The 21,566-nt window shown below is 42.6% G+C and overlaps 13 protein-coding genes across 13 annotated transcripts; 1 reads left to right on the top strand and 12 right to left on the bottom strand.

The window, feature by feature from the left end:
- Positions 1–598: 598 nt before the first annotated feature.
- Positions 599–1,282, bottom strand: LSM04_001061 (uncharacterized protein; the record flags this gene model as incomplete). The annotated part of the gene is made up of 2 exons (XM_067335714.1): positions 599–823; positions 1,265–1,282. 2 exons carry the CDS (start codon positions 1,280–1,282, stop codon positions 599–601), a joined length of 243 nt encoding a protein of 80 aa, XP_067194969.1.
- Positions 1,283–1,455: 173 nt separating this feature from the next.
- On the bottom strand, positions 1,456–2,140 carry LSM04_007416 (uncharacterized protein; the record flags this gene model as incomplete). Its single annotated transcript, XM_067335713.1, has 2 exons — positions 1,456–1,680; positions 2,123–2,140. 2 exons carry the CDS (start codon positions 2,138–2,140, stop codon positions 1,456–1,458), a joined length of 243 nt encoding a protein of 80 aa, XP_067195351.1.
- Positions 2,141–2,312: 172 nt separating this feature from the next.
- LSM04_008954 (uncharacterized protein) lies at positions 2,313–2,994 on the bottom strand (the record flags this gene model as incomplete). Its single annotated transcript, XM_067335712.1, has 2 exons — positions 2,313–2,537; positions 2,977–2,994. The coding sequence occupies 2 exons, from the start codon at positions 2,992–2,994 to the stop codon at positions 2,313–2,315; spliced, it is 243 nt and encodes an 80-aa protein (XP_067195452.1).
- Positions 2,995–3,167: 173 nt separating this feature from the next.
- On the bottom strand, positions 3,168–3,849 carry LSM04_003475 (uncharacterized protein; the record flags this gene model as incomplete). Its single annotated transcript, XM_067335711.1, has 2 exons — positions 3,168–3,392; positions 3,832–3,849. 2 exons carry the CDS (start codon positions 3,847–3,849, stop codon positions 3,168–3,170), a joined length of 243 nt encoding a protein of 80 aa, XP_067195114.1.
- Positions 3,850–4,020: 171 nt separating this feature from the next.
- Positions 4,021–4,702, bottom strand: LSM04_000443 (uncharacterized protein; the record flags this gene model as incomplete). The annotated part of the gene is made up of 2 exons (XM_067335710.1): positions 4,021–4,245; positions 4,685–4,702. 2 exons carry the CDS (start codon positions 4,700–4,702, stop codon positions 4,021–4,023), a joined length of 243 nt encoding a protein of 80 aa, XP_067194938.1.
- Positions 4,703–4,872: 170 nt separating this feature from the next.
- Positions 4,873–5,557, bottom strand: LSM04_000423 (uncharacterized protein; the record flags this gene model as incomplete). The annotated part of the gene is made up of 2 exons (XM_067335709.1): positions 4,873–5,097; positions 5,540–5,557. The coding sequence occupies 2 exons, from the start codon at positions 5,555–5,557 to the stop codon at positions 4,873–4,875; spliced, it is 243 nt and encodes an 80-aa protein (XP_067194936.1).
- A 109-nt stretch (positions 5,558–5,666) lies between these two features.
- On the top strand, positions 5,667–5,885 carry LSM04_009390 (uncharacterized protein; the record flags this gene model as incomplete). Its single annotated transcript, XM_067335708.1, has 1 exon — positions 5,667–5,885. The coding sequence occupies one exon, from the start codon at positions 5,667–5,669 to the stop codon at positions 5,883–5,885; it is 219 nt and encodes a 72-aa protein (XP_067195477.1).
- A 1,177-nt stretch (positions 5,886–7,062) lies between these two features.
- On the bottom strand, positions 7,063–7,503 carry LSM04_009699 (uncharacterized protein; the record flags this gene model as incomplete). The annotated part of the gene is made up of 1 exon (XM_067335707.1): positions 7,063–7,503. The coding sequence occupies one exon, from the start codon at positions 7,501–7,503 to the stop codon at positions 7,063–7,065; it is 441 nt and encodes a 146-aa protein (XP_067195495.1).
- Positions 7,504–8,327: 824 nt separating this feature from the next.
- On the bottom strand, positions 8,328–8,777 carry LSM04_005596 (Ubiquitin-conjugating enzyme E2; the record flags this gene model as incomplete). Its single annotated transcript, XM_067335705.1, has 1 exon — positions 8,328–8,777. The coding sequence occupies one exon, from the start codon at positions 8,775–8,777 to the stop codon at positions 8,328–8,330; it is 450 nt and encodes a 149-aa protein (XP_067195224.1).
- Positions 8,778–12,120: 3,343 nt separating this feature from the next.
- Positions 12,121–13,758, bottom strand: LSM04_000047 (uncharacterized protein; the record flags this gene model as incomplete). Its single annotated transcript, XM_067335704.1, has 1 exon — positions 12,121–13,758. The coding sequence occupies one exon, from the start codon at positions 13,756–13,758 to the stop codon at positions 12,121–12,123; it is 1,638 nt and encodes a 545-aa protein (XP_067194914.1).
- Positions 13,759–14,334: 576 nt separating this feature from the next.
- On the bottom strand, positions 14,335–15,519 carry LSM04_005728 (SLC41 divalent cation transporter; the record flags this gene model as incomplete). The annotated part of the gene is made up of 1 exon (XM_067335703.1): positions 14,335–15,519. One exon carries the CDS (start codon positions 15,517–15,519, stop codon positions 14,335–14,337), a length of 1,185 nt encoding a protein of 394 aa, XP_067195242.1.
- A 423-nt stretch (positions 15,520–15,942) lies between these two features.
- Positions 15,943–18,072, bottom strand: LSM04_004211 (Tir chaperone protein (CesT) family; the record flags this gene model as incomplete). The annotated part of the gene is made up of 1 exon (XM_067335702.1): positions 15,943–18,072. The coding sequence occupies one exon, from the start codon at positions 18,070–18,072 to the stop codon at positions 15,943–15,945; it is 2,130 nt and encodes a 709-aa protein (XP_067195161.1).
- Positions 18,073–18,364: 292 nt separating this feature from the next.
- Positions 18,365–21,277, bottom strand: LSM04_007641 (uncharacterized protein; the record flags this gene model as incomplete). The annotated part of the gene is made up of 1 exon (XM_067335701.1): positions 18,365–21,277. One exon carries the CDS (start codon positions 21,275–21,277, stop codon positions 18,365–18,367), a length of 2,913 nt encoding a protein of 970 aa, XP_067195365.1.
- Positions 21,278–21,566: the final 289 nt, after the last annotated feature.

Below are 21,566 nucleotides of genomic sequence, written 5' to 3'. Positions count from 1 at the left end.
AAACAAAGAAGGAGAGAAAGAGAAGGAGAGGGTAAAAGAGAGAGTGCCACTATCGCCTGCAGACGAAAAGGATGAGTCCGTATGGCGGCTTGACTTGCATCAATGTCGTCCCTTCACAGGAGACGAGGGTATTTCTCTTCGGTAGATTGCACCGGTGGGCGAAAAACAGAAACAAAAACAAAATCAAAGCAGCTGTTGTAAATAGACTGGGAAAGAGTAAATTCACATGTCATGGGACCAACCGAAATTTGGTTGACCAAGCGTCGTGTTAAAGGTTATTCACATTATTTGCAGATTTTTCATGATCATAAGACAAAACAGAGGAACAGAATCAAAAAAAAAAAAAAATACAAAACACAACAAGGAATTAATGACACTTTCCTTGGTGCCATATAGAGGTGTTCTACCGGGTGAGGCGCCACCATGCCTGGGTATTTTTTTTCTCTTTTTTCCTTAGTACCCGGACATCTGGTGATGCAAATTCAATATCCGACACTCGCCACACCCCAAAAAACAAAAAACAAAACAAAAACCGAATGGGAACGGAGAGGCGCCGGTGCCCTATCGTCCACTCCTCACTCCCCATCGCTCCGCTTGTTCAAGGCAACGCGAATGCAGCTGCCGCGAGGACGGCACCCGCTGCCACCCACGGAAACGCCGCGGCAGAGGCGCCGTCCGGTCCTGGTGGATCCGCACTGCCCTCCGCTGCGTACTGCTGTGCGGCGGCCAGCTGGAGGCACAACAGGGCGCAGAAGAACATGGCCAGGACGGCGCGGTGGACAGAGACGGCGTACATACCTTGCTTTTGTGGTTGAGTTGCGGGCTTTGTGACTGGATCCTCGCGGTGTCAGGGGGGAAAACAAAGAAGGAGAGAAAGAGAAGGAGAGGGTAAAAGAGAGAGTGCCACTATCGCCTGCAGACGAAAAGGATGAGTCCGTATGGCGGCTTGACTTGCATCAATGTCGTCCCTTCACAGGAGACGAGGGTATTTCTCTTCGGTAGATTGCACCGGTGGGCGAAAAACAGAAACAAAAACAAAATCAAAGCAGCTGTTGTAAATAGACTGGGAAAGAGTAAATTCACATGTCATGGGACCAACCGAAATTTGGTTGACCAAGCGTCGTGTTAAAGGTTATTCACATTATTTGCAGATTTTTCATGATCATAAGACAAAACAGAGGAACAGAATCAAAAAAAAAAAAAAATACAAAACACAACAAGGAATTAATGACACTTTCCTTGGTGCCATATAGAGGTGTTCTACCGGGTGAGGCGCCACCATGCCTGGGTATTTTTTTTCTCTTTTTTCCTTAGTACCCGGACATCTGGTGATGCAAATTCAATATCCGACACTCGCCACACCCCAAAAAACAAAAAACAAAACAAAAACCGAATGGGAACGGAGAGGCGCCGGTGCCCTATCGTCCACTCCTCACTCCCCATCGCTCCGCTTGTTCAAGGCAACGCGAATGCAGCTGCCGCGAGGACGGCACCCGCTGCCACCCACGGAAACGCCGCGGCAGAGGCGCCGTCCGGTCCTGGTGGATCCGCACTGCCCTCCGCTGCGTACTGCTGTGCGGCGGCCAGCTGGAGGCACAACAGGGCGCAGAAGAACATGGCCAGGACGGCGCGGTGGACAGAGACGGCGTACATACCTTGCTTTTGTGGTTGAGTTGCGGGCTTTGTGACTGGATCCTCGCGGTGTCAGGGGGGAAAACAAAGAAGGAGAGAAAGAGAAGGAGAGGGTAAAAGAGAGAGTGCCACTATCGCCTGCAGACGAAAAGGATGAGTCCGTATGGCGGCTTGACTTGCATCAATGTCGTCCCTTCACAGGAGACGAGGGTATTTCTCTTCGGTAGATTGCACCGGTGGGCGAAAAACAGAAACAAAAACAAAATCAAAGCAGCTGTTGTAAATAGACTGGGAAAGAGTAAATTCACATGTCATGGGACCAACCGAAATTTGGTTGACCAAGCGTCGTGTTAAAGGTTATTCACATTATTTGCAGATTTTTCATGATCATAAGACAAAACAGAGGAACAGAATCAAAAAAAAAAAAAAAATACAAAACACAACAAGGAATTAATGACACTTTCCTTGGTGCCATATAGAGGTGTTCTACCGGGTGAGGCGCCACCATGCCTGGGTATTTTTTTTCTCTTTTTTCCTTAGTACCCGGACATCTGGTGATGCAAATTCAATATCCGACACTCGCCACACCCCAAAAAACAAAAAAAAAACAAAAACCGAATGGGAACGGAGAGGCGCCGGTGCCCTATCGTCCACTCCTCACTCCCCATCGCTCCGCTTGTTCAAGGCAACGCGAATGCAGCTGCCGCGAGGACGGCACCCGCTGCCACCCACGGAAACGCCGCGGCAGAGGCGCCGTCCGGTCCTGGTGGATCCGCACTGCCCTCCGCTGCGTACTGCTGTGCGGCGGCCAGCTGGAGGCACAACAGGGCGCAGAAGAACATGGCCAGGACGGCGCGGTGGACAGAGACGGCGTACATACCTTGCTTTTGTGGTTGAGTTGCGGGCTTTGTGACTGGATCCTCGCGGTGTCAGGGGGGAAAACAAAGAAGGAGAGAAAGAGAAGGAGAGGGTAAAAGAGAGAGTGCCACTATCGCCTGCAGACGAAAAGGATGAGTCCGTATGGCGGCTTGACTTGCATCAATGTCGTCCCTTCACAGGAGACGAGGGTATTTCTCTTCGGTAGATTGCACCGGTGGGCGAAAAACAGAAACAAAAACAAAATCAAAGCAGCTGTTGTAAATAGACTGGGAAAGAGTAAATTCACATGTCATGGGACCAACCGAAATTTGGTTGACCAAGCGTCGTGTTAAAGGTTATTCACATTATTTGCAGATTTTTCATGATCATAAGACAAAACAGAGGAACAGAATCAAAAAAAAAAAAATACAAAACACAACAAGGAATTAATGACACTTTCCTTGGTGCCATATAGAGGTGTTCTACCGGGTGAGGCGCCACCATGCCTGGGTATTTTTTTTCTCTTTTTTCCTTAGTACCCGGACATCTGGTGATGCAAATTCAATATCCGACACTCGCCACACCCCAAAAAACAAAAAACAAAACAAAAACCGAATGGGAACGGAGAGGCGCCGGTGCCCTATCGTCCACTCCTCACTCCCCATCGCTCCGCTTGTTCAAGGCAACGCGAATGCAGCTGCCGCGAGGACGGCACCCGCTGCCACCCACGGAAACGCCGCGGCAGAGGCGCCGTCCGGTCCTGGTGGATCCGCACTGCCCTCCGCTGCGTACTGCTGTGCGGCGGCCAGCTGGAGGCACAACAGGGCGCAGAAGAACATGGCCAGGACGGCGCGGTGGACAGAGACGGCGTACATACCTTGCTTTTGTGGTTGAGTTGCGGGCTTTGTGACTGGATCCTCGCGGTGTCAGGGGGGAAAACAAAGAAGGAGAGAAAGAGAAGGAGAGGGTAAAAGAGAGAGTGCCACTATCGCCTGCAGACGAAAAGGATGAGTCCGTATGGCGGCTTGACTTGCATCAATGTCGTCCCTTCACAGGAGACGAGGGTATTTCTCTTCGGTAGATTGCACCGGTGGGCGAAAAACAGAAACAAAAACAAAATCAAAGCAGCTGTTGTAAATAGACTGGGAAAGAGTAAATTCACATGTCATGGGACCAACCGAAATTTGGTTGACCAAGCGTCGTGTTAAAGGTTATTCACATTATTTGCAGATTTTTCATGATCATAAGACAAAACAGAGGAACAGAATCAAAAAAAAAAAAATACAAAACACAACAAGGAATTAATGACACTTTCCTTGGTGCCATATAGAGGTGTTCTACCGGGTGAGGCGCCACCATGCCTGGGTATTTTTTTCTCTTTTTCCTTAGTACCCGGACATCTGGTGATGCAAATTCAATATCCGACACTCGCCACACCCCAAAAAACAAAAAACAAAACAAAAACCGAATGGGAACGGAGAGGCGCCGGTGCCCTATCGTCCACTCCTCACTCCCCATCGCTCCGCTTGTTCAAGGCAACGCGAATGCAGCTGCCGCGAGGACGGCACCCGCTGCCACCCACGGAAACGCCGCGGCAGAGGCGCCGTCCGGTCCTGGTGGATCCGCACTGCCCTCCGCTGCGTACTGCTGTGCGGCGGCCAGCTGGAGGCACAACAGGGCGCAGAAGAACATGGCCAGGACGGCGCGGTGGACAGAGACGGCGTACATACCTTGCTTTTGTGGTTGAGTTGCGGGCTTTGTGACTGGATCCTCGCGGTGTCAGGGGGGAAAACAAAGAAGGAGAGAAAGAGAAGGAGAGGGTAAAAGAGAGAGTGCCACTATCGCCTGCAGACGAAAAGGATGAGTCCGTATGGCGGCTTGACTTGCATCAATGTCGTCCCTTCACAGGAGACGAGGGTATTTCTCTTCGGTAGATTGCACCGGTGGGCGAAAAACAGAAACAAAAACAAAATCAAAGCAGCTGTTGTAAATAGACTGGGAAAGAGTAAATTCACATGTCATGGGACCAACCGAAATTTGGTTGACCAAGCGTCGTGTTAAAGGTTATTCACATTATTTGCAGATTTTTCATGATCATAAGACAAAACAGAGGAACAGAATCAAAAAAAAAAAAATACAAAACACAACAAGGAATTAATGACACTTTCCTTGGTGCCATATAGAGGTGTTCTACCGGGTGAGGCGCCACCATGCCTGGGTATTTTTTTCTCTTTTTCCTTAGTACCCGGACATCTGGTGATGCAAATTCAATATCCGACACTCGCCACACCCCAAAAACAAAAAACAAAACAAAAACCGAATGGGAACGGAGAGGCGCCGGTGCCCTATCGTCCACTCCTCACTCCCCATCGCTCCGCTTGTTCAAGGCAACGCGAATGCAGCTGCCGCGAGGACGGCACCCGCTGCCACCCACGGAAACGCCGCGGCAGAGGCGCCGTCCGGTCCTGGTGGATCCGCACTGCCCTCCGCTGCGTACTGCTGTGCGGCGGCCAGCTGGAGGCACAACAGGGCGCAGAAGAACATGGCCAGGACGGCGCGGTGGACAGAGACGGCGTACATACCTTGCTTTTGTGGTTGAGTTGCGGGCTTTGTGACTGGATCCTCGCGGTGTCAGGGGGGAAAACAAAGAAGGAGAGAAAGAGAAGGAGAGGGTAAAAGAGAGAGTGCCACTATCGCCTGCAGACGAAAAGGATGAGTCCGTATGGCGGCTTGACTTGCATCAATGTCGTCCCTTCACAGGAGACGAGGGTATTTCTCTTCGGTAGATTGCACCGGTGGGCGAAAAACAGAAACAAAAACAAAATCAAAGCAGCTGTTGTAAATAGACTGGGAAAGAGTAAATTCACATGTCATGGGACCAACCGAAATTTGGTTGACCAAGCGTCGTGTTAAAGGTTATTCACATTATTTGCAGATTTTTCATGATCATAAGACAAAACAGAGGAACAGAATCAAAAAAAAAAAAAAAATACAAAACACAACAAGGAATTAATGACACTTTCCTTGGTGCCATATAGAGGTGTTCTACCGGGTGAGGCGCCACCATGCCTGGGTATTTTTTTTCTCTTTTTCCTTAGTACCCGGACATCTGGTGATGCAAATTCAATATCCGACACTCGCCACACCCCAAAAACAAAAAACAAAACAAAAACCGAATGGGAACGGAGAGGCGCCGGTGCCCTATCGTCCACTCCTCACTCCCCATCGCTCCGCTTGTTCAAGGCAACGCGAATGCAGCTGCCGCGAGGACGGCACCCGCTGCCACCCACGGAAACGCCGCGGCAGAGGCGCCGTCTTGTGTGGCAATTTGTGTTGCGTACAATATACGACGTAACAATTATCGTTGTAAAAGCCTTAGTGAATTTTCTTTATGATGATTGGTTCCTATCAGTACCATCGATGTTTTTAGAGAAGCAACAATACGAATAACATAAGAACGGTTTTGTTCTGTCAATTCGGATGGTGGATTCTCCGGTGGGTAATTTATACCCTTCATCGAGTGCACCGAAAGTCCTTTTCGCAACTATTCTTGTTGCGATTCACGGGCGTTACAAATAGGTGGGCAGTGGTTCTTTGAAGATCCTGAATAGAGTAGATGTAGCGAGAAACAAATTGCTAATCACCGCAATCTCTCAAGAAAAAAACCGCTATGGGAAAAAATTTTCTTTGGTTTTGGTTTTGAACTAGACTACACCATGAATACCAGTTGTAACGATTAGTCCGTCGCGAACGCAAAGCACGCCTCACGTGTAAGATTCTTTTGAAGCAACATGTCCCTCAATAGCTTCAGTTAACATTTCAACGGCATTTATTATTGTTGTTCATAGTGCATGTTTTTTTAAATTTTTGTAGTACTTTTCCAGTTTTATCTGTGTTACACCATGTGAAGTTACATAGTAGTACACACACACACTTTAAAATACCAGAAGAAAGAACAAAAACAAGGAACAAAAAGGTGTAAGTGTTATAGTAGAAGCAAAAGGAAGAGTAGGGGAAGAAACAAATACACTAGCAGGGAGAAGCTGAAAAAAAAAGTTACCCTGTACTCAATTGAAATAGAGTGCTTTTAGGGATCAGTTTACGCACGGAAAAGAAAATGGTCCACGGTAAGACTTCATCCCCCCAAAATGAAGGGGCATATATATTTATATTTTATATAAAGATATACATATTATTTCGGGAAAAGGCACGACAGATGCGAAGAAGAGAAACGCAGATAAGAAATAAAGTGGCATGAGAGAAGCAACACAACTTCCCCTCTCGCTTTTTTTTTCTGTTTCTCCCAATCTCACCTGATTTCCTTTACCTCTTTGATATTCTGCTGCTTTCTTCTTATTTATTCACATTTTGTGTCCCATCCTCTTTTTTCCGATTTTTTGAAAATTTTAAAAATAAATAAAAGGCAGAGAGAAGACAATCCACTCAAAATTTCTCCTGTGGTTACCCTCTGATTTTCCTATTCCCCTTTTGCTTCTTTTATTTAATATAAATATATCTGCCACTTAGTTTTTTTTTTTTGTGGTATCGACTTCATTTTCTCCACTACACCTACTACTGCTGCTGTTCGTTTTGGCACTGAACGAAGTATTCCCACGCCCATTTACAGTTTTCTGCATTATCTGGGTTTGCCTCAAGGCACTTGGCGTAGGCCTTAATTTGTGAGGAGCATGCGCCGTCTCCCACCTGCTGTGCTATCTCCTGCGCCTGTGCCGGCTGTGCTGGTGGCTGATCGCGATTGAAGAGCATGTGGGAGATGCCGTGTCCAATGACAGACCCCGCGGCGACGGAGGCCATCGTGCCGAGAATGCCAGAGCCGCCGCCGCCCATTCCGCCCCGCTGCACGTACACATTTGTGACTTGCGGCTGCTGCGGAGTGGCGGAGGCATTATGTGTGTGTTGTTGTTGTTGTTTTGGCGCCGGGGTGTGGTGTGCTGGCGGTGGGGCAGAGGCACGGTGGGAGCTTGATGGTGAGGCGCGACGGGTACGAGCCATTTGTTTAGACCTTTAATTTGTTTTTAGTGTTTCAACTTAAGCGTAGTTACTGGGGATGAAAATATGCCCGCGTTGAGCAATGAGACAATAATAATAAAGAGAAAAAGAAAAAGGATGAATTGACATGCGTGTGCGTGTGTGTGTAATATATATATATATATATATATGAGGTAAGTTGAGAAAACATAGTGAACAAACCTTGCAGATGTGGTCTACCACTCCTTCTTTTCCATCAGCATCTCACATGGAACGCACACAATAAACGCTCATACTTTTCATCGCTCTCTCTCCATCTGTCTGTCTCGACAAAAAAAGAATAAAAAAAAAGGCTGTCTCCAAGGCACCTGCAAAAAGGTAATAAAGGAGAGAAAGAGAGACCCGAGGTCCACCTTTTTTTTTCTTTTTAGATTTTTCATAAGACTGCAGCAACTAGTAGCACTGCATCAGCTATTCCTACTGTTTTTAGCACTTCACATAATGTCAGTTTTCACCTTCATATTCTTCTGGCTCTACTTCATTCCTTTTCTCACTTTTTTTTAAATTCTTTTCCTCATAATGTTTCGCATCTTTTTCTCTCTTTTTTTCCCTCACTCACTCACTCACTCACTCACTCACTCTCTCTCTCTCTCACATACTCTCTCTCGCTCTCTCCTTCTTCCTCCACCACTTCTCTAAGAGAGGAAAAAAAAAGGGAGAACAAGAAAGAAAGAAAAAGGGTAAAAAGCGAGAAAAATGCGCGTCATCGCACACATGCATACAATCCGATCCAATGCCATTCTCTAATATCCACACAGAAACACATAAAGATACAGGCAAAGAAAAAATTACGAAGTGGCGTACTTACGTGTCCACTCTCGTGCGGTGCGCATTGCCCCTGCCTCATCCCGTTTCCAGGCATCTGCTACTTCATTATCGAGCGGGTCGTCTGGGTTTGGACTTGCCATGAGCAGTTGTATGCTGAGCAGCACCTTAATGATCTGCAGTGCCGGCGACCACTTGTCCTTGATGATGTCGAGACAGATGCGGCCGAGCTTATCCACGTTGGGGTGATAGATGCGGGTGAGAAAGCGCACCTTTGGCGGGACCATCGGGTACTCCTCTGGGAGAAAGAGTTCGAGGCTGAAGACGCCGCCCTCGTAGCTGCTCTGCGGGGGGCCACGGATCTTCACATGGAAATAGCGCGGGTTTGTGGGCGATGGCGTGGCCTCAATGCCGTCGGGGTGTTCGCGCTGCAGTTTTTCGGTCTCCTTGATGATGCGCGTAGTGAGGGCCATGTGGGGGGAATGGACGGACGGGGCGGGGAAATAAGTAGGGAAGTGTTTGTAATATAATATATATATATATATAATATACGGATTTGGGGTTTTGTGGCTTTGTTTTGTTGTGTGTATTTGCTTGGCGTGTGTTTATTTTATTGCTTGATTGTTTTTTTTTTCCTTTTTTTTTTTACTTTGCTTTCCCACAATGGCAAAGGAGGAAAAAGGAAGAGTAATAAAAAGACTGTCCAAGTAAGGGGGGCACCCATGAAGGTATGGGGAAGAAAAACCAACAGTAATAACAATGCATTACTAATACAGTAATACATATAAATAACAAAATAATAAACAATAAATGAAGCCCACTTTTTTCTAATTTCTTTTTTTTTTTTGCTGTTTAGACCTTACAAAAAAGAAAAAAAACTTAACCAAGAGCTGCAGATGAATTCTTTCTCTCTCAACCATATTCATCCTCACTGTTTTTCTCTTTTCCTCTTCCTTTTTCCTTTTGCACTATCCTTAATATTTATTCTCTATATAAATCCCACTGATCATTGTTCTGTTCTGTTTAGTTCTTGAATAAGAAAAAAAAGAAAACTCTCTGCGCACAAAGAAATTCATAATTGAGTTAAGCATGAGTAACACGAAAAGCGAGAACCACAATTGGTTTCAAACAAAGAGAAAAACTACATAAACTGCGTGACAAAGAAAAGAAAAAGGGGTAAATGTAAAGAAATGTGACTCTTTGTGCGGTGAAGAAGCCCTCAAACAAATAAAAAAAGAAAAAGGGAAAGCATATAGTTATACATATATATATATATAATAGGGATTCTTTCCCTTGTTGCCTCGTATATATCACTATTTCTTTGTTATTTTTATTTTTATTTTTTATTATCTTCATCCGCCCCTTCACTTAATGGGACCAACACGTACGCTCTACGTATACTCTTCCATACAGACAAGAGGGAAAAAATGTGTGAACAGACACAATAAATTGATAAGAAAAATAAAAAACAATAAATAATAGAAATAACAACAACAAATCAATAAGAAAAGAAATTTCGGGATGAATTAAATAGAAGGGAGGGGATTCACTCACACAATTTAGATAAAAATCATAGGAAAAAGAAAATACGAATGTGCGAAAATGAAAAACAAATAAACAAACAAAAGAAACAGAATGAAGGTGAAACAAATATTTCTGACTTCATCCCAAGCAACCCTCCCCCTTTTTTTGACATATATATATATATATATATATATATATATATATAATTCCGGAACTTTCCCCAATGGGTATATAATAATAATAATAACAATAAGAATAATTTCACTAAATAGATATTTTTTCTTTTTGCGAGATATTGTATTTTCAATACAAAAATTATCTTCGTAATAAAGATATAAGACCTGACTATTCTTTTCGAAACTTGTCAAGAAAAAAGGGGAAAAAATAAGAATAACAAAAAATAGTAAATACACTCATCACTAATCACGTACTCAAAAAATAAATGGATGAATATATAATACAAACCACTTTCACTTACTTTCTCTCTCTATCTATTTATTTACTGTACGCTGATAATTATATAATGATGGTTTTACCCTTCCTTGTGTTTTACTACCAATAGTACCATTATATAGGTAATTCACAAAAAAAGGGTGAGGAGAGAGTTATGGCGTGATTTCATTCTCATATGAAGAGAGAATAACAAAACCAAAAAAAGAAAAAAAGATATACACAGGGAATGCAGACGCGCACAAGAAAAAGATAAATATATATAATCTAATTGTTGTGAAACAATAAAAAAAAGATTAATAACAATAATAAAGGGGGAATAACATAGTGAAGAGTACCCATCTCAAGAGGTAAAAAAAAAAAAAACAGTCAATACGGCAAATGCATACATACAGTATGGTGCCTAATCTCCGGTAAACACAATAATCGTTGAATCTGCCTCATTGTGATCGTCAGAGAATAAAAAAAAAGGGAAAAAGTCTGCAGAAACTTCATGACATCCTTGTTTTCAAGAAATATTAACGCAGACGAAGAAGAATTCGTAAAAGTGGGGAAAGGAACAGGAACAAGGGAAAAAACTAAACCATATATATAAATAGACTTGTATTGTTTATTTCCTGTAGGTTTTTTTTTCTGGCTTGAGTCTTCTGTCTTCCGTCTCTCTTTGTTTCTGATAAGGGAGTTTCTCTGTACCACAACTTCTGTCTATCTGCCTTCTCACCCAATAACCATATATATATATATATAGATTTATATGCATAGTTCATACATATATATGGTTAATAATGTTTGTTTGTTTGCATGTATTTATATCTTCGCGTATCCCAAGAAGGGAGACATGGAAGTAGATAGAACAAAATGGGAAAACGGGGGGAATTATTAAAAGGATCTCTCTCTCTCTCTCTCTCTATATATATATATATATATATATATATATATATATATATATATACATAAAGAAGAACAGGGAAAAAGGCAAAAGAATCACAGCACAGAAAAACGATAATAACCAATAAAATTGCCGTTCGTACGGGGCGTCTTCTAATTATTATTATAATTAGCTTTCATCTACACCGCACAGTTATATATATATATATATATATATATATATATATATAACTATCAAGCAATATACAACATAAGTGTAGTTCCGGCCCTTATAACCAGAAAATTTTACCCCCTCCCCATGAGTAAATTAAAGAAATTAATGGGCCAACACAGTTGACATTAGTGTTTACCTGTCTGTCTTCTCAGGTCCATTTATTATAGTTACTACTATCAATCATTAGTTCTTTTTTTCTCTCGTTCTTTCTCCTTCGTTTTTATTTTATTTTCTCTCATGCGAAAATCAAAAGAAAATAAAACAATAACAAAAGTACCACCAGCGCCTCTCACATGTACATACACGCAAGTAGTTGCGTACGCAAACAATGGTCTAACCGTTCAGATAAATAAAATAAACCGAGACGACGAAGAAAAAAAAAAAAAATAACATAATTGCTCAAATAAGTTAACATGAGAAAAAAAAGAAAAGGGAGGGAAAAGACAAATAAATAAATGAATAAATAATAACAAAACGAAAAAAACGCCCACAAGCCGATAAAGAAGAAAGAAAAATAACGTCAGATACGTAGCAAAAAAAAAAAAAAACAAAAGGATGGGGAATGCAAGCCAATGAAATACGCATTGATGGGGGAAAAAATCAAATTTAATTTCCCATCGACATATACCACCAGCCTTTAAGCTAAGATTGACAAACCATGTACAGAGTTTACTCCCCTCCCACTGCACCTTTCTGAAATCAAAAAAAAAAGAGAAAACAATACTATCACGACTCACCTCTTAGTTTTCCCTCCATGATGTTTGCAACACTTCTGTTAAGACTTCAACCATTCCACACAACTCCCGTTGAACCGCGTCATCCGCCGCTTGTATCCCCCGCTGCGTATTACTTAGAGGGAAGAGAAAGTACTGTGAAGATTCCTCCTCATTCACATCCCCCTTATTATTATTATTATTATTATTAAGATTGTACGCTGCTGCGGTGGGAGCAATGTACGCGGCCGCCCTCGATAACGATACCACACCGCTGGCAACGGCGAGTGCGACTCCAAAAACGGGATGTGATTCCATCCAACACCGCAGAGTTGTGTGTAATTCCGCGAGACGAACCGTATGTGTTGTATCTTCTTGTTGTAGTTGTCGTGGATGATGGTTATTGTGAGTATTCATGTTATGAAGGGTGTTCTTCTTTTCTTCTTTTCCCTTCCTTTCCTTTTCTTTCTCTTCACTACCACTAACACTATTGTCATCCACGTTTATCACAGTGAGAAGAATTTGCTCGCTGGTTATCAGAAGCAATTCAAGTTTCTCCTCAAAGCTGTGCGTGATACTATTATTATTATTATTATTATTATTATTATTATTGCTGCTCTCTTCTTCCATCTCGCTATGCGCCACGGCGAGGAGTTCCATCGCCAAAGTCCACCAACGTGGGGCCTCAACGCACATCCCACACACGCCAAATACGGTGAGTTCCATGTGAATAACATCCCGCAGCTGCAATACAGTATGTTGATGAAAGAAGGCGTGTTCGAGAATCGCAATAAGAACAGTAACACTCGCATCAACATCGGCGAACTTCCAACACGCCAATAAACACGCCGCCATGAGAAGAAGATGTTCGCGGGGATTTAATGCGGTGAAAGTGTTGGGATGCCCATCGAACGTCACGGCATATGCATATCTCGCTAGTAATTGCAGTGCCATCAGCGGCACTTCCACCGCCCGTTTCCATGAAAAACTGTACTTTTCAAGATTGAGGAGAAAACGAAATCCCATTGATAACACCGTCGCCGCATGTTCACGGTGTTGTTGCAGAAACCATGAGAGGGATATTGTTCCTTTTCTTCTTTCTTGCCGTTCCTCCTCTGCAATGCAGGGCGAAGGGAAATGACCAGATGGAAAGAGACGTTTCTTAATAAAATCAAACGCCGCATCTGACGGCACTGTCATGGTCATTTCATCACTATACGAAAGAAATGCTGTTAATAGCGTTGGTGAAAGATCCGCTGCGGTGTTGTCTGTGAAGAGACTGTGTATCATCATTGGTGAATCGGCAAAGGCACCTTCCATCGTTATTGGTGTGAGTGAATCCTGTTTTTTTAACGCAGCGGGACGAAGTAATACTTCCGTTTTGTTTGCATCGTCGTAGTTTTCCATCCAATGCAAAGAAGAGGCATTCGGGGATTCCTGTGTGCCAACAGCCGCTAGCAGTGAAACACCATCCTCGCCGTCCACTGCTGTGTCGCTACACTCATCTGTCTTTTCACTGAGTACAACAGAGGGGGCGGTGAAATGGCCCGTGTTGCGTTTAAACACAGCACCATTGTGGGTTTTTCTCAATGTCATGTCTGCATTTTCATTGAAGAAGTTCTGTGTTTCCTCACCTTTCAGCGGATCGTGAATGATATCACACATACTTATTATTATTGAGTATTATTCCCCTTGTGTTACTTCACTTTTTTTCTTTCCGTCCCAGGAGACTCTTCTTCATTACACACATATATATATATATATATCCAATAGATAGATAGATAGAAAAAAATAATAAGCAATATCAAATAATAATAATAATAATAATAATAATAATAAAGTAAATAATAATAATAATTATTATAATAAAACGAAAGAAAAGGCACAGGAACTCAACAAAAAAAAGAAAAGGAAAAATTATACATACACACAGGAGTCTATGGTATACTATTCCTCATCCTTCAACTTCTCTTAGTTTGTAAATGAATACATATATATATATATATATATATATGTATGTATGTATTTATGTTTTTCTTCATGCATAATAATATTAAAATGAGAGCCAATGTAGTGTACACCCAAAAACGCAAAAGATAGATAAAAAAAACAAAAAACAAAATAGCATTCTGCTTAAACACACGTAGAGCAGTACTTAAATAACATACAATCCTCTTCTTATTTCTATCATCCTATTCACCACTCTTCACTTCTTTTGAGACTTCTTATTCTCACCATTCTTTAACCATTCAAACCCGCCGTCTCATTTGATCCCAGTATTGATGGCAAGAAGGCATTACATGTAATACAGCAAATCCATGTTCCTAACAGATCCATCAACACTTGTACAATCGGCGCGGCGTGTTCAACATTAGCACCAAAGTAAAGCAAAATATACGGCAATGTTGCCCCAATTAATACGGACAGAAATACAATCATAAACAGCGAAAGGGAGATTCCCACTATAATCCCCGCATTACTTCCCCACTCGGTCAACAATGTGGAAGTTCCACCACCACCCACACCACTTGCAGGTCTATTATGGATATGATCTTCTTCGTCCCACCACACAAAGAATCCCACTCGCAGTGCCCCAATACTCATAATAATTACCCCACAACATAAACCCACAAGTAATTCAAAGCGTAATACAGTAGTGAGTGCGACGCCTACGGGATATCCCACCTCACCGCAGAACCGCCGCCATCGACGTCCCAAGAGCACTCGTGGCAGACGAATAAATCTCACAGTGTAACTTATTAGTCGCCGCCAAACCAATTTCCCTGCAGTGGAGACCACAGGTATTATTGTATTATTATTATTATTATTATTATTATTATTAGTAGTAGTAGTAGTAGTTGCTGTTGTTGTTGTTAAGAGTCTGTTGGAATGTTCCTTTTGCCGCGAAAAACGGCCTCTCACCGCCTCCACATCTCCCTCTAATGTGCGGATGTTATTACGACCATCACGTGAGGCGAGAAGTGCAGTAATGACGGACACAGCCGCCTGATTGCCGGCATTCCCACCCGCACCAACAACCATACTCATAAAGAGTACAATCACAACATGCTTCTTAATAAGTTCCTCATACTGCTGCAGTACTAATTGTGAGCCAGACTGCATCGCAAGAAGTACGGCGAGAAGCACAAATCGTTTACGGGCTATCGTGAAAACAGAGGCGTTTAGAAGAATTCGTGCGAATCGCAGGGAGGCGATTGTGCTGTTACTACTATTATTACCAAAAACACCGCTACTATTACTACTGGCTCCAGTAGATATCAACGCGTCCACCATATCATTTTCATTCTCTGAATCAAATGTAGTATTACGATCACGGCGGGGAATAAACCGATTCACATCATTTTTTAGATAACTACCACTCTCTTGACTACCGGAGATTAAAGTGGAATTCCATGGGGTGTACATTCGATTCTAAAACTCCTCATATGCGAAAAGAAAAAATATATGTATATGTGTATGGCTTCTTGTTTTGTTCTTTTTTTTTTTGTTTCTTTTTTTTTCAAAAAGAAACAGCACGATATTAGTAGTAACAGAATCAGAAAGCATGAAAACGAAAAACGAAAACAAATAAGAACAACACGCACGGGAGTGATATGGAAATTCATAGATGAAGAATCACATACAAAAAGAAAAAAAATTAACAAATAAAATAAAAAGAACACTAACGATAAAGATCCATCAACAGAAACTACAAAAGGAAAAAAAAACATATATATATATATATATTCCTCCCCATTTCACTTCTACTCTTTTCAATATACGATAGATAATAATAAGAGAAATGCAGTACAGCAGCCCCCCTACCACTACCACCCTCACTCTATCCCTTTATGACGCCACACCGACCTTAACAGAGACTACCAGTCTGAGTCCAGCACGGTCAACAATGAAAGTTACTATCGCACCACTGTCTAAGTTAGAGACTTCACGCTGAAATTGCAGAAGACTCGTCACACGTCTACCGTTAATTCTCGTAATGAAATCATGTGGCTGCATACCAGCTTGTGCAGCTGGTCCTGTTACACTAACGACCAAAACCCCATCTTCATACTTTGAAGAGACACCATTAACAACGATGCTGTCTGTTGCCTCAATACCAATAAAAGGTTTACTTCCGTTATGATCTGCACCAAGAGTGTTACTGTTTCGTGCAGAGGCAGTAGTTGGTGTTCCGGTGGTAGAATGATCTCTTGATTGTTCTTTCAACTTACCCCTAACGTCAGACTCATTGCCACTCACTACTGGCTTATTCCCTGCGTGTACATCATGCAATAATTGTTGAATTTTTTCTCGCCACTTCTGAAGGGATAATACAAATAATGGTATGATGGTACGCAGAGTAGTTGGGTGGCTTGTTGGTAAGTGAATACTCGTTGACAAGAGAATAAAGTCATTTTTAAGCGAAGCCCCAACACCACCACCACACATTTCTCGTCCAAGTAACGCCCCTTCCATCAGAAATTCATACACGGAAAGCCTCACATTTGTATCACGTGGAATGGGTGTTAAAATAGCAGAGTATAAGTAAAGTCGTTCCGTCGCTGTATCAAAAGTTACCAATAAAGTGTATTGACCATCAACGCTTAAAACACATGTATTATTTTCATCAAACTCTAGCGGTTTTTCTAGTCCAAGATCTTGGCTCATATAAAGCATGTTATTAATGGCATTCTCACGTGCATCGTATAATCCAACATCCTGGGGTAAAACACTGTTATCATTGCCTGTCATTTTCATTCCATTATCTGGAACAAGTGACTCCCTTTTATCAGAGTTTCCAACCGATTCATTTAATGGGGTTTTATATTCACTACCCAAAAATCCAGCCGGATATTGGTCATTCCCGATATTACGTGAAATTTCTTTTTCCCTACCCTGGTATTGCTGTTCTTGTTGTTGTTCTTGTGGTTGTGTGGATGAACTCATGCTTCCACTAACGTTAAGCCCAAGTGGAAGAGCATGACCATTCATGTTCTTTTGGTTTTCAATTTGGGCCGGTTGTATAGATGACGGCTGTCCATTGCTCCATTCCATCATAGATGCTGCCTGTTTTCGTTCCGGTGGTGGTAAACCCATGCGATAATAATAAAGAACACGATTTTTCTGTGATACAAGTCGTTGTAACGCCAATTCCTTGCGATCACGCTCAGCACCCAGTAATTGCTGCTCAATCTCAATTTCCTTCGCGCGGATATTCATTTCACGTTCCCTTGCCCGTCGCTCGTATGCCTTACGTTCCTTTTCAACACGTTTCTTCTCCGCTTCATACTCTGCCCGTTGTTGTTCTAACAACGTCCGTTGTCGCTCATTATCGAGTTTCTGCAGTGCGACTTCCCGCGCCGCCTCCTCTTCTGCACGTACTTGTTCACTCCGTGCTGCCGGGTCTGCCGCCCGCTGTGGTGCTCGTCGTGCTTCCTGCTGTTGGAGTTCCGCCAGGCGTTGTTTTTCTTTTTCTGCCAATTCCTCCTTTTCACGAACTCTATTTAACTCCCGTTCTGCCTTTTCCTTCTCCCGTTCCAGTTCTCTCTTCTTTCGCTCCGCCGCATGTAACTGATCCTGCAGTTCGTTGATTTTTCCCTGGAGCGTTTCATCGCAGGCGGCGGTGTCCTTGTCCAGTCCAATCTTCTGCTGTTGAATTGTTTGATACTCAAGCGCCCGGCGCCGGGGTGAGAGAAAAGAGGCGGTGTGATCTGTTTTTGGATCAACATTGTGGCGGTGTTCAACGATGAGTGTGGAGCCGTTGGTGATTCCATACGCAGCGCAGGCCTCATTATCGTTAAGTGGAGTACTGTTGAATTTGATCACTTGATCGGATGAGAGAATTGGACAGGAGGAGGCGGTTGCTAGACATTGTTTTAAGCGTCCAATCGTCAATCGACCAATCTCTCCCTTAATGTTAAGACGATAACGTTTCCCATCATATGGGTTAATAACTGTTAGGGTATTGCTGCCACTCATTTCCAGCTACAATGGTTTGTGTTTATCGGTGAAATATTTTTCCCACAGCGGCTGATGCTATTCCCATACAGCCCCTCTTGGGGTCTGGTTTACTAAATTTCACTACTATACTGATGACTAAAGAAAGAAAGAAAGAGAAAAAAAATAAAGACAATAGTAAATGAGTTAAACAAGTCTCCTCCTCATGAGTCAAAATATTTCCATATACTTTCCCACACCCTCATCATTACTTTTCTCTCTTTCTTTCTTTTGCTCAACTAAATGTCATTGATATCTAATTTTTTGTAACTACTCAGCGCCATCTGAGAAATGCATCCAGTTGTTGGTGTATATTATTTGTGAAACAACAGCCAGTGTGTTGACTACGGTAACTTGTAGGGTGGAGCTCAGATAATGGTGTTGGTAATAACGATGAAAGTGAAGCGTTGTCTATCATACGCGCCACTCGTCGTCCTTCACGCGTTAGACCAATAGCTGACCACAAAGGCACTGTATTAACAACAGGTACACGAAAGTACTGTGGAAAGCACGATATAAGAAGAGGAATCATTACAGGATCACCAATATTATCACGAATGTAAGCACGACTCGCAGGACGCAACGTTTGGCGAAGTGAAGAGAAGCAAATGCAGTCGTCACTACTACTATGATTACTCCCATAACTATCCTCATTATTATTATTATTATTATTATTATTATTATTATTATTATTATCATCAATCTCAAGACCAATTTCCTCTGCATGACGTTGTTGCTCACGATGGAGACAAGATAAAATTTCAAGCACTAGTATTGCAGGTAAAAGTTGCCGGTACACAAGTGGTGGCTCTTCAGGTGTTGCACGAGGGCGAATTAATGGTAATCGTGTATTTGCATTATTAGCATAAAAACCATCTACGTATTTGTTAAACACCACAAATCCCGTATCTTTCCCTTCATGGTTTCTGTTATTGTTACTTGCCTCACCTGTGAAAATATCATCATTATTATTACCTCTACCATATGGGAAGAATAAACATGCAATACTTTGAAGAATTTCCTGCTTAAAGAGTGGTGGTACAATACCTTGTATTTCATTAAGCAGCGTACTTTGCAACGGTTCATAGTGACGTGTGGAAAAACAGCGGAGAATATGTTGTACAAAAGCAGCATCCGCACATGCTCCGGCCGGGTACATGAGATTTGCAGTGAAAGGTGTATTTTCTTGTGTAGACAATATTACAGCTGCTGTCGCCGCTCCTATTGCCGCTGCAGATCCTGTCAACTCATTATAAACCGCGCTATGTATTACAGAGATTGTGCGGTTCCATATATCCTCCTCTTCTTCTTCTTTTTCTTCTTTTGTTCTTGCATCCTCAGAGCTTTTACATGCATCGGCATCACCATCTGAAGATAAAACCCCATCTGTGTATTTCCACCACTCCTTTGAGTGATGTGTCATCAACGCTATTCCATCTTGCTCAACCTGCAAGTCAATAAGTAAGAGCCGTTCACACACCATTTCAATTTTATTCTGCACTAACGTCATTACTCTATTGGCTGCAGCAGTTCGCCGACGAAGAAAGAGAAGACCCACCTCTGACGAGAGATTATTATTCATACTCATACGGTATTGTTGTTTTTGTTGTTGCTGTTGTTTTAATCGTTCTTCCACTATTGGAAGTGGACGTCCCCAGCGCCACTCCACACCCAAAGCACCAAGCGCTGATAACAATAAACCCTCACGGCGTCGTACCACATCATTATAATCCAAAACTAAAAGATGAGCTAAATGTGGATGTGTTTTAACTGCCCGATCACACACTGCAGCGAAATCAATGAATCCAAGATAATCACCACTATTCTCACCACTGCTCTGTTGAGAATTAAGTTTTGCTCCCTTTCCTTCTTCTTTTGCTACTGGAATAAAATCTAATAGCGGTAATAGTTGCTGAGAGAGTCGGTAACGTTCCATCGCAGATGGCGCGATAAGTCTTTTTCCCATATGTAACACTGTATCTTTTTCCTCAGCAATAAAATGGCCAATCACATGACTCGATGGAGTTTGTGATGGTGTTCCTTCCCTTGTGTCATTTCCCTCTTCAGTTGAGGGAATCAAATCACTCTCGTTATTATTATTTTTCTTCTTATTCAGATCCTGCTCCGACAGTGTAGTAGTTAAAGAGGGTTGTTTGGACACTACTTTCTTCTTATCTACCTCCGTCTCCTTCTTTTCCTCCCCAAATGCAGTATCCCTAAGTCGAACCATCGCACCATTTTTAGTCAGTACAAACACATCTTGCTCATACAACAAGAGCAATCGCCTCACATCACCGACGAGATTGTGGCGTATAAATGCAGATGCCGCAGGACTAAGCGACATGCGTCTAATAACTGCCAGTGGCACTACTTTTTTATTATCACCTGATGAACTCCCAAATGAAGAGAGAAAAAGAGCAATATCAAATGCCAATTCCCGAACTCCCGGTTTAAGACGAAGAACAAGAGCCTCCTGTTTATTACCTAATTCTTTTCCCCCATGTTGTTGTATAAGTGGAGGAGGACCCAAAGTGAAAACGCCACAACTCTGTATGCGACTTGCGAGTCGTTCTCTGTTTTTCTCTGCTGATGGATCATCACCCACTAAACGTATTATAGGAGTTCCAGCATTAGCACCCTTATTGATAGAAAACAACCGTAGAAGAAACGATTGAAAGTGTTCCTCAATAAAGTTCAGCGGTACAGGGGGATAAAAGGGTACTTTGACCCCAGATTCCTCCACTTCTGCTGTTGTTTTTATTTCCGCTTGGCTAAGCAATTGTTTCTGATAAGTAGTGAATACCTTTGATAATGCGGTAATTATCCCCTCTACATCAAACAGTGGTTGATGCGCTGCTGCCAATGGTGATAGTGGGAGTGTTGATTTCATTGTCGAAGATGAAACTGGAACCTTCTGCGGTGGTGGTATCATACGCTTTACAGAGGAGACAACCGGTCGTTTCATTCCCCTTGCTGCAACTGTCGTATTATCTCTGCCAATGAATTGTGTAGAGTTGTGCCGCTTGTGTGTCGAAACAACAGATAACAGGGGTGGTCGATAACGGAGAAACAACACCGTACTCCTATTACTATTACTACTAGTACTAAAAGTAGAAGTAGTAATAATAGTAGTAGTGGTAGTGCTGCCTCGGTACAGATAAGAGTCACCTCGCACCAATGGCCGCATAGTGAGTGAAGTTCTTTTCATCACTCTTCACTTTACTCTGTCACCTCCACTATGTGTGAGCGGAGTAGGCGGATTGCGAACTCAGATTCAGGAGAGATTCGCTGCAGCAAGAGGGAAAAAAGAAAGAACAACAACGTAAAGGAGATCTCAAACAAATAAGGCATAACAGGGCAGAGTAAAAAAAAAAAAAAACGAATAATAGACTACATACATACATACACAGAGACATCCTTCTTCCTTCTCCACCAACCCGCTAGCCCACGCAATACTTGACGCCATTCTTCCCATC

Source organism: Trypanosoma melophagium, assembly GCF_022059095.1.
Source record: "Trypanosoma melophagium isolate St. Kilda chromosome Unknown ctg1segment0, whole genome shotgun sequence".
Lineage (NCBI taxonomy): Eukaryota > Euglenozoa > Kinetoplastea > Trypanosomatida > Trypanosomatidae > Trypanosoma > Trypanosoma melophagium.
This window is presented reverse-complemented; position numbering and strand designations above follow the sequence as displayed.